Source organism: Labeo rohita, unplaced genomic scaffold (genome assembly GCF_022985175.1).
Source record: "Labeo rohita strain BAU-BD-2019 unplaced genomic scaffold, IGBB_LRoh.1.0 scaffold_245, whole genome shotgun sequence".
Taxonomy (NCBI): domain Eukaryota; kingdom Metazoa; phylum Chordata; class Actinopteri; order Cypriniformes; family Cyprinidae; genus Labeo; species Labeo rohita.
Window position 1 is genome coordinate 13,976 of NW_026128715.1, and position 11,118 is coordinate 25,093.

General features: G+C 35.3%; 1 protein-coding gene across 1 annotated transcript; it reads right to left on the reverse strand.

Moving 5' to 3' along the window:
• Positions 1-3,189: 3,189 nt before the first annotated feature.
• On the reverse strand, positions 3,190-10,513 carry LOC127159715 (uncharacterized). Its single transcript, XM_051102483.1, has 7 exons — positions 10,180-10,513; positions 7,542-7,856; positions 7,112-7,435; positions 6,611-6,745; positions 5,818-6,129; positions 4,390-4,680; positions 3,190-4,200 (listed from the first exon to the last, which is right to left on the reverse strand). Exons 1-7 carry the CDS (start codon positions 10,223-10,225, stop codon positions 4,115-4,117), a joined length of 1,509 nt encoding a protein of 502 aa, XP_050958440.1. The 5' UTR covers positions 10,226-10,513; the 3' UTR covers positions 3,190-4,114.
• Positions 10,514-11,118: the final 605 nt, after the last annotated feature.

Below are 11,118 nucleotides of genomic sequence, written 5' to 3' on the forward strand. Positions count from 1 at the left end.
CATTTGAAAATTAGGTTAGGAATCCAAAACCAGGGTAACTCATTATTAGATAAAAAAAATACTTAATCCAGTTAATTTTGAAAGTCTGGTTAATGGCTTCAAAATCTATCGCATTAAGACCACCCTCCTTATAATTTCTTATGATAGCTTTCCTTTGAATATAAGGAAAGGTCTTGTTTTTCCAAATAAAGAGGAATAGCAGAGAGTTAATAGATTTAATAGTTTTTTGATCAACATAAAGGGAAAAAGCAGGGTAAACTAGGTGTAATATACCCTCAGCCTTAGTCAACAGGATTCTCCCATAAATTGTCAAGTCTCTCTGCAGCCAACAACATAATTTAAAAATATATATATATATATTATCTAGTCTTGGCTGAAATGGTGATGGAAATGGTCTAAATTATGATGGAAATGATCTGAATCTGATCTGCAGATATCAACCCCAAGATATTTTACATGACGTTTAACTTTAATACCATTGACAGAATTCTTGTTTGAATTATTTACATATAAAATTTCACTTTTATTGGAGTTTATTACTAAACCTAAAGCTTTGGAGAAAAGATTAAATTCATTTAAGGCAACAGAAACTTGTGGATCATTTTTAAGGAAAAGACAAGTATCATCAGTTTAACTGACTAATGATCACTGTATTCTCTCCAATATTTATACCTTTAATATTGGAGTGCTTTATATGCAAGCTTAATAGCTTAGCGGACAACAGAAAAAGAAAAGGAGAAATGGGGCATCCCATGGCGAATACCACGACCCACAGAAAATTGTGGGGAAGTGCCAGAAGCTAAGGAAACACAACTGTTAATACCATTATATAAAGTATGAATGGTGTTAATGAATTCAAAAGGCTCGTTTCTCCCAAGGGGTACAACTCCAACAGGAAACTAACAATGAAATGAATTGTTCTAGCAATTAGACTGTGTTTAACGTCTACACCTACCCCAACCATAAACGTAGCCCTTACTATAATAATAATAAAAGAGTATTATTGTTGTACAGTGTGACAAAAATAACATTAGATTTATGTACTCATGCCCAGTATTCTTTCTAGTCAACACCTAAGCTGTGTCCGAAACCACTCCTTCACTATATATTACACTATATCGGGTGTCAGCCATTTTGTAGTGATGTCTGAATTCTGAGTGAACGACTTCATTCCCTACATTCGTTTACTATACTTTTTACCCACAATGCATTCTGATTTCTTGTGTACAACCGATGTACACTTGCTGAAGCACTATATCCCACAATCCAATGCGACGAGCTGGAAGAGAGAGCGGGAGCGAACAAGTTTGAATGAGAGATGTCGTACATCTTTATTATTTCTGCTTTAATGTTTATTTCATGCATTATTTGTATCAAATAATTTACTCAGTGTTACGACTGAGTTGTGTTATCGCATAATTGCTTGGTGATCAGATTCTCTGTAAAATCGTTTAATATTTTACTAATTTACTGAGCTAGCATCTTTGTTCATTTACGAATAATAGTGATAATTTTGGTGGATATTTCACTCTACGACCATTGGCAAATTAAGCTGCCTGGGACAGTTTCAAGATATGCAAACAATAAATACATTAAAGTATTTGTAAGCATAACACCAGTGTAAAATCGTTAATTTCTCTCCTCTCTCCGTTGTTGGATGCAGAGATTCCGATTTGTGTGTCACCAGTTTTGCTACTTAATGTTTAACTTACTTATTGTTAAACTTTCTGAGAAATGTGTCTTTGTTTCGAGAACTGAATGAATGGTTTGGGAAAGTGAGGCAACTAAAGTCAGTTACATTTTGTTAACAATCGGGAAAACTGCAACATTAGATGTTATAGCAGGGGCGTAGATTTAGGGTGGACGGTGGGGATGTGTCCCCACCAATATCCTCCGACCATTGAAATGTCCCCACCAATAATTTAATCCACTTAAGAAAAAAAAAAAAAAAAATCGTGCTGTCAACATTAACCTAGACACGCAGAAAGGGATAAATCACGTTCTCTCCTTGAGTCCTCCCGCCCCCAAAACACATATGAACATTTTGATTGGCTGTGCCTTTCCCTGCTATCATGTGAGAGGCTTTTTTCCCGTGCAAGAAGGTGTATTGGGTGACATACATGTGAGGATGGCGGCAGCAAAAAAAAAAAAAAAAAAAAAAAAAAGAAGCTGGACATAAGGAGGTTTTTTTTTTTTTTTTTTCAAAGAAAAGTGTAAGTCACTTCAAGTTCGCTAGTGAATCCATCAAAGTCCATCAAAGTAACGACAACAGTTAACGTTAATGCTAGTGTTTTTTTTTTTTTTGTTTGTTTTTTTTTTTTTTTTACCGCTTTGACGCACATTCATTATAGCAGGGCAGGCTATAGTCTGTGAATACGGACTTAAAACTAACAGCAGATTAAACAGCTAAATGTAAAAGTATAAATATGATCCCTGTCAGTTCTCCTAATCTAATGACGACTATTTGTCAGAAATCAGTCTTGTGAAAGAAATTGATATGCTACATACTAATATTGCCATGGCTAGAATTTTGTTGACAGTTCACCAATAGACAATCCGCTTCGCACAAATAGTTTTTAAAATGCATTCACTGACTTGGCAAACATTAATGATTTGATTCGAGATTTGCACACTAAGACTCAGAAAAAGTGAAATAAAATGATTGCTGTTTAAATGGCATGTGTTTATCGTATTAATGTAAAGTGATTTTATTCTGTGATAATTCTGGGGTGGCAGGTGGGGTGGCACAGCTTTTTCTTAGGGTGGCAGTTGCCACCCCGTGCCACTCCGGTAGATCCGCCCCTGTCAGGATGCGCTGTCCCTAAGCAGACCGGAGCCTCGTCATTACACTGGTAGGTAGGAGACCCCTTGTTAAAGGTTTGCTGCTGCATGTAGTTTTAGTTCGGCCAGCAGAGGGTGCTCATTCTCTCCATATCATATCAGTCAGCTTTTATTATGTTTTATCTATACACAGTTTATACACAATTTAAGTGTTTTCAAACGCTAACTATAATTCAGCATTATTACTAAATTGAAAAAAAGTAACAATGCACATAATTTTATAACTAAAGTTGGTTTGTTTTTTTTTTATAACAAAACTCTTCACTCCTGAAATTTGACATTCTTTTCATAACTTTCTTTTTAACATAAAATATAACACAATACAGACAATAAATGCTATTTAAAAGTATTTAATTGGAATAACTGGTGATTATCATTACAATTACAGGTTACACTCACACACACAGAGCAAATCACTGGAGATATTAAATGTAAATTGTACTATGACACGGGATATTATACAAAAACACATCCAATGGAAAATGACTTCTTCACTATGTTGTACCAGTATTAGTTTACATTCTATTATTTTACTATTTTATAAGGCAACACAGCACACTACATAAGACAAAACAGCAACAGTATGTATATAAACAGTATATATTTTATTTGACTTTTTTTATACTATAGTGAAAGAAAATTATTAGATTTTTAAAATGTTCTTTACACTAATTGAAATTGAAAAACACTCCTGAAATTGTCAGCTTAGTGCTTGGAGTGTCAAGTTATTCAGTGTTCGGCTATTTCACAACACCTTAACTGTCTGAAATCAGTTCAGATGTACCAAAAAAAAAAAAAATAATAATAATAATAATAATAAAAATAATAAAATGTATCTAGGTTTCATATCACAGCTTTCCAAATGCTGTTATAGCACCATAGATCGTTAAAAAGTTACACACTTGCTGATGCTCTACAGACAATACAATGCTTTTTCAAAATGTTGACATAAAGTGAATGGTTCAGTTCGAGGCTTGTGTCTATCTGCTCGTTCTTTATCAGTTATCAGTAGATCTTTAGCAGTTCTTCAGTTATTTTCAACATGCATCTTCATTGTCAAACTAGTGTTTTGTTAAAGTACTCAGGATGATGTGTATGCACTTGTAAAATGAATTTTATAAGACTTTCATAAACATGTTTTCCTATTCATCTAAAACCAAACAAGTGTTTACAGGTGAGTTTAAAAGCTCAACACACTGGTTCAAATCTGCTGTTATAGCGCAAATGGTGATGGTGTCATAATGATTGACATGGGTGGGTGTGTCTTATTGCATCACTCATTCACTACATCCACATTTTCTTCATTTAACAGTGACTTCTCTACAGCCTTGGATTCATTCACTTGTTGTCCTGCGGGACCTAAAAGACAATATAGTCAATCACATAAAACTAAAAAGAAAGAAAGAGTTTTGCTGCATTTTCATATATGCATGTATTATTATTAATTGCAAGAACATTTCTATTTCTTAACAGATCGGAGTTGTTGTATAAACAAATATATTGCATAAATAAATACATAGTTTTTATAATAAATGTTGTTCTACTCACCAGTGAAAGCCACTTCGAATCTCTTGAATGTGGTCTGTTCTCTGTTGATGATCTGTAGTTTATAAACTCCAGAGTCTGCGCTTCTGATGTTCCTGATGATCAGAGATCCAGTCGTCTTGTCCAGCTCCAGTCTGTCTCTGAAATTTTCACTAATACTAGTCGTTCCTGAATCAGCTTTAACAACGAGACAATTTTTAGCTCCAAACGTCCACAGTATCAGATCATCGTTCCGTATTTCAGCCTCAGCATGTAAAGTGACAAAATCTCCCGCCATCACTGGCATTGTCCTCACTCCACGTCAAAGAAACAGAAACACAGAAGACAAAAAAGTGTGAATTTATTAGTTTGTATTTTCAATATCACATACACTATATATATATATATATATATATATATATATATATATAGCAGCAGTAGAGCAGGGGATCCAGAACAAAAACAGAACTGTCACGAATGTTTTCCAATGCACAGACGAGAACACAGAAGCTACAACGATCCATCAAGCCACACTAAAGAGCGCCAAAACGATATTTATTGCTTGAATGTGTTTTATATCAAAAGTAATACAAAGCCTAGCCTATTGCTATTTTTTGGAAGGAAGACGCACTATGTACAGTTCATTCATCAGCTGAAAACAACATCATAAGGCTGATTGTGATTTAAGAATAGATTTTTGTTCACTAAAATGAGAATCTATTACAATCGAGAAATCTATTTTTTTTGTTGTTGTTGTTTTTTTTGTTTGTTTACCCAGCCCTAGCGTATTTTGTTGTTTTTTAACACTGCACTGTGGTCCTGTAAGTTCATGACTACAAATGAAAATGTGAACAAAAATAAAAGCAATTGAATGCTTTATTCTAATTAAATTATGAAAATTATAATGATGGGTAATTGTAGATTATGGCAGTCTGTTAAACTGACGGACAATGTTAAAGTCTCGCGCAACCTCTGATAAATATATATATATATATATATATATCATGAAATATTAAGTTGTACTAGATGAAAATGTGGATATTTGAGTTTAATAAACTGAAAATTTTAAGGCAGCACGAACACATTTTTTAAAGCTGAAACTATTTTTTTTGTTTTGTTTTGTTTTGTTTTTTTTTTTTTTTACACAGACTTAAGTGTAAGTGTATGTATTACAAACGCTTTGTATTTCAGATAAATGCTGATTTTTTATTGTTTTTTTTTATCTTTCTGTTCAGCAAAGAGCAAAGAGAAATTTACTCAACTCAGTTTCACCAGCTTGCATTTTCTTGTAATTGTAAGCTAACATGGCATTACAATTAAAATAAACAAATATCTAAAAGCAATTAAACATACATTTGTCAATGTAACTTTGGGAATTTGTCAAAGTTGAGAGCAATTAAACTTTTGTTCTAAATGATTGATCCAAATCATCCAGATCACTGATCTACTCACCTTTGACAGTAACAATGAAATTCTTGCATTCGGTTTTTCTGTTTTTGCCACTGATCTGTAGTTTATAGAGCCCACTGTGAATTCTCCTGATGTTATTGATGGTGAGATCTCCAGTATTGTCATCCAGCACCAGTTTGCTTCTAAATCTCTCATCAAAACCATCATATGTTTTTTTACCAGTCACTCCACTGATTTCAGCAATGAGATTGTTGTCTTCTTCATAGCACCACTGTATCTTATCATCTTTCTGTAGTTTAGTATCAGTCTGTAGAGTGACAGAGTCTCCGTCTGCAGTCTCCATGACTGTCACAGCTGGACATGTGTGAGATCAAGCTTAACTTTAGAAAGACATATTTCACTTTCACAAAGGTGCATAACAGTCAGAAAAGCATAATTCAATCCTGGTGTCCCTTCAAATGTGATGTTTTTTTTTTTTTTTTTTTAGAAAATTTCAAATCTTTACATGCAATTATTTTGTAAAACAATGATCAGCCCTTCCCAAACTTCACCTTATTTAATTTTAAACATTTAAAAGTGTAAACTTTAGCTCTTGTGGCATGGCACAACCCAGTTTTCCCAGGGTATTTGAGTCACCTGTTGTCTAATTCCTTGTTTGGTCTTGCGTATATACTCCTAGTGTTCCTGATTTCCTTTGTCCTGTCTACGTCAAAGTGTTGTGTGATACTTTTTCCTGAGTGAGTGCTGAATTTTTGAATTATGTTTTCATACTCCACTTATACTGCAACCACCTTAAAACTCATTGTTTTCATCTTGAATCAGCTGTAATACTCACCCGCTTGATTTTCTAGTTTAGAGATCTTGCGGTGATAGTAAATCACAACACCAGCTACAACTGTAGTTAGGAACAACAGAACGGCAACAGCTAAGCCAACTATAATACCCAGAGACAGACCCGGATCAGGAACAGCTAAGGAGAGACAGTAAATGTGAGGATCTGAAAACATTTCAAATATAGGTTGCTGTGAATTAAAGAACACAATATTGATCATGATTCAGGAATAAAACACATTATTGAGGACAAGACAATACTATTTAAGATTTTCTACTTCAAAACATCAAGTAATTCAAAATGTTACTTGCTGTTTCTTTTCTTTGTAATTGAAAGTGACATTTTTTTGCAATTTTCTACAGCATTTTTTAATTTCATTTAGTTTTGTTCAATTTAATTTAACAATAACATCAAAATGGGCTGTCAACATTTGTGCACTTTAAACAGTCAAATCTGTTTTGAAGAACGTCATCATCGCGATATGTTTTACATACTAAGACTCACCACTGACAGAAACCAGGAATTGCTGTGAACTCTCACGGCCTCTGATCTGTAGCTCATAAAGTCCAGTGTGTTCTGTTCTGATGTTTGTGATAATCAGAGATCCAGTCTGATCCAACTTGAGTCTGCCTCTGAATCGCTCATCAGCAACATTTAATGCAGTGTCGTTAGTTTCCACATCTATTTTAGCAAGAAGGACGCCTTTATCCCCAAACCTCCACACTATCAGATCATCTCTCTGTACTTCAGTAACATCATTTTGTAAAGTGACAGAATCTCCCTCCATCACTGATACTGACTTCACTCCACCCGTCTCACCAACCACACCTGGAATACAAATTAGATCAGAACATTGGGAAAATACATAAATCATGAAACCTGAAACAAGATCACTATTATACTGAATGAAAAGGGGTATTCTTGAGATACTCACCAATTACAGCAACATTAAACATCTTAGTCGTAGTCCTTTCTCTAGAGATGGTTAGTTTATATTGTCCCGAGTGTCTGATTCTAGTGTTTCTGATGGTGAGAGAGCCAGTTTTTTGGTCTACTTGCAATCTGTCTCTGAATCCCACATCATCGGTGATGAAAAGAGAGGTCAGGTCGTTCTTTCTCGTTATCTGAGATATGACAAAGCCTTTAGGTCCAAACACCCACAGTAAAGTGTCATCGTTCAGTATTTCTGTCCGATTGGTGTGTAAAGTGACAGAATCTCCTTCCATAACTGACATTGTCTCAGCTGTGTCTGCACCAAACACACAGGCAGAACGTAACAATCACAGATACTGCTTAATAAACTGAAAACACTGCATGAGACAGGGGGCCCTATCATGCACCCGGCGCATGCACCATTTGTGCGCTCATTGGCATGCTGGTCTGAAAACAGGTGTATTCAGACGCATGTTGACGGGTTGCTATTTGCTATAGGCAACTGAAGTAGTCTGCACCATTGACCAACTGAAACCTGCTCTAAAGTCAGTGGGGCAATATTTTTTATGTGAGTTTAAAATATTTTAGCTGAGCCCTCAGGGTGAGTTTTTTAGGCGACCGTTATTTTAGAATGTATCGCCTTATTGTTTCCATGGCGAAGCGTTGTGTTTGTCACGTCATTATGAAATATCTGACATTCAGATTCTGAAAAATGTGCAAATAAATATGTTTGGAAGTTTAAACACTTTTATCATGAGTGTGTAAGTTATCTATGCCGAGTGAGAACAAGAAAGCTATAAAAACATCTAGAATTTGTGCCATGTTTAATATTCTTCCTTAATATACTTGTATTTCTATTTGTATGCCCTCTTTTCTGTTTTTATTTCTTCTTTCTTTTGGACTTCTCTCTATTTCTTAAGAATTTTGTTTATTGTATTACTCTTTCAGTTAATCTTTGGTCTATAATTTGTTTATTATTGACAGATTGCTTGTATCCTTTGTATGTACTGTTTGTTTTGTACGCACTGTATGTCTTGTTGTTCTTTAGTGCAAATAAAAAAAAGAAATAAAAAAATCTATGCTGAGTGATGGGCGCCGCCATGTTAGTTCGCGCTGAATCCGAGCTGTGGGATACTAGACGCAAATTCATTCTTTCCTCCTGAAAAACTTTAAAATGAGTCTCTAGTGAGCTGGGAGAAGAGCAGAGTAATATAGTTACCTACTTAATGTTTATATGATATGAATAAAACATGTCGTCAGCCAAAGTGCCAAAGCAGATTTGAATTCAGCAGCTGATCACGTGATGCGCTGAATGTTCGAATCACACCGGTGTGATCGTACGCCTTAAAGGGTGCACATACACTCTGCTTATTACAAACACAGGGACGCGCAGCAGCACACAGACATGCCAAATATTAAAAATGAAAGGATTACAATGTAAAAGATTATTATTGTGTACATAAATATAAAAATGTCTACATGTTATTATGGATAGTCAGTTGCTTTTTTATGCTAGCTGTTTTTTGTTTTTTTTTTTTTTTCCTTCGAAAACGATCACGTTCATCCAGGAGGGGAGGTTTCTGAAAGGGGGTGCACAGTAACTCATTTGAGTGCTCTTGGCCCGTGAATGCCCCCCACCCCCTTTTGGCTCCGCCCTGCTCTCTGGAAACCGTTCAGTCTTTGTTCTAGCAAATTCAGCCGTGTAATTAGCGAATCTGCCATGGCGCAAGCGCAACTGGCTCTTAAAGGGAATGGGAGATGAGACGACCTTTTTTTCCGTCCATAAAATAGCAAATACCAATAGCAAAAGTGCCTGTATGTGCACCGTCAGTAATGCCTTCTTAATGCACTGTCTTAGTACATTAGGCTAGGGGAGATCAGGGATGGTGTGTATATTGGAATTCTTAAATTGGTGCTATTCAATTGCATGGCTGTTATCTCTCCAGCACAAACAGTTTAGTTTCAAACACAAGGAGTGAAATGTTCAGTTCACCCCATATGTCCACGTTATGGTATTTACCAAGGTGAGAGAGTAGGCTAGCATTTTTCCCTCCTCTTCTAAAATCTGCTGGTTCTGCCATATGGCTCTACTTCCTCACTAGTGGAATAAGAACTAAACTGAGCATGTATGAAGGGAACTAGGTCCGTGTTACAACCATCCCCGGTCTCCGGCGTGTTCTTATTTTACTTTATTTTTATTTTATTTTATTTTATTTTATTTTATTTTATTTTATTTTATTTTATTTTATTTTGTTTTATTTTATTTATTTATTTTAATTTGGTGTTTTATTTAACACGTTGTGTTCAGATACAAATCATCTGCTTGAACGTACAGAGCAAGCTATGCATCAATTAAGTGTATACTGAATTGGATCTTCCAATATTGTCATTGCACATTAAACCATGTTGAAACGTTTTTCACATTAAGCGTTTAAGAACGTTTCGATTTTTCTCGCTGCAGTGAACACCGGATAAAGATGTGCGCGTTAAAGTGAGTATATATAACAGTCGTCTCCAGCAGGTGTTGATGGCGACTGATTCAGGTGGGATTGGAATACATTTTACAGTGCACTTGTCGCAGCTGATATCTGAAATGAAACAAAACATCATTTCAACTTCTAAGACAGAAAACCACTTACCGTTGAAGAGTAATAACAAAAGAGATAGAAATAACATCTTCTGCATGTTTTTATAGGGCTGTGTAGATTCCAAAAAAAAAAAAAAAAATCAATTGAGATATTATTTTGTTCTACTGCATCCCCAATGGGTTCCTCCTTCCCTGGCCGCACCCAAACCGGCAGCAAGTACGATTATCCCCAAAAATACACAAAATCTAACAGAGAGACTTCACAGCAACTGATAATTGCGGTTTTTCATGAATATGTGAATAGCGTTTAAAGAATACCCAGTAAATTTATCCGTTTCTTAGAAACGAACTGAACAGTCGCTTGCTGTAAACAGATGGACAGCAGGTCCCAGTGGGCTGGGATATATGCACGCGTAGACCGAGCTTTTTTTTTTTTTTATTTCATGCGCCAATCAGTGACAGGTTAGCTGAAAGATTCAAACTGACACACAAATCATGTTTGGTTTCATTTCTGTTTGCACATTACGAAAAGAAACAACAAACCAGTTTAGTGATGCTCACCAAGGTTTTTTTTTTTTTTTTTTTTTTTTTTTTTTTTTTTTTGCTCCTGTTTAATCAACATTGAAATAGACCTGGTTTAAATCAGATAATTACGGAGCCCCTTAAGGGACATGGTGGTGAAAAAAATCAGAGTGAGTGAAAAAAAATCAGGGTGGGAGGAAAAATATTTTTCTGATTTTTTTGCGTACTCTCGCAAAAGTTCTGCGTTTCCTCGCAAAACTTTGCGTTCCCTCGCAAAACTTTTGCGTTCTCTTGCAAAACCAGTTGAGATCGGACAAACACCATCTGTTAACTTTACAGCTTGTAGTGGTTCCCATTGCACGTTCGCAATTGAGCGACTCATAGAGTTTGATTCTGAACTTGGACTCAAGTAGGCTATTATATAAATACATCAAGTCACGATTTTGAGACATTCTAAAATGTAAAACAC

Coding starts and splice junctions, on each gene's coding strand:
- LOC127159715 (XM_051102483.1), bottom strand. CDS start 10,225: ATGCAGAAGATGTTATTTCTATCTCTTTTGTTATTACTCTTCAACG. Junction 7,436..7,541: donor GTTTAATGTTGCTGTAATTG/GTGAGTATCTCA, acceptor TTTGTATTCCAG/GTGTGGTTGGTGAGACGGGT. Junction 6,130..6,610: donor TAAACTAGAAAATCAAGCGG/GTGAGTATTACA, acceptor ACACATGTCCAG/CTGTGACAGTCATGGAGACT.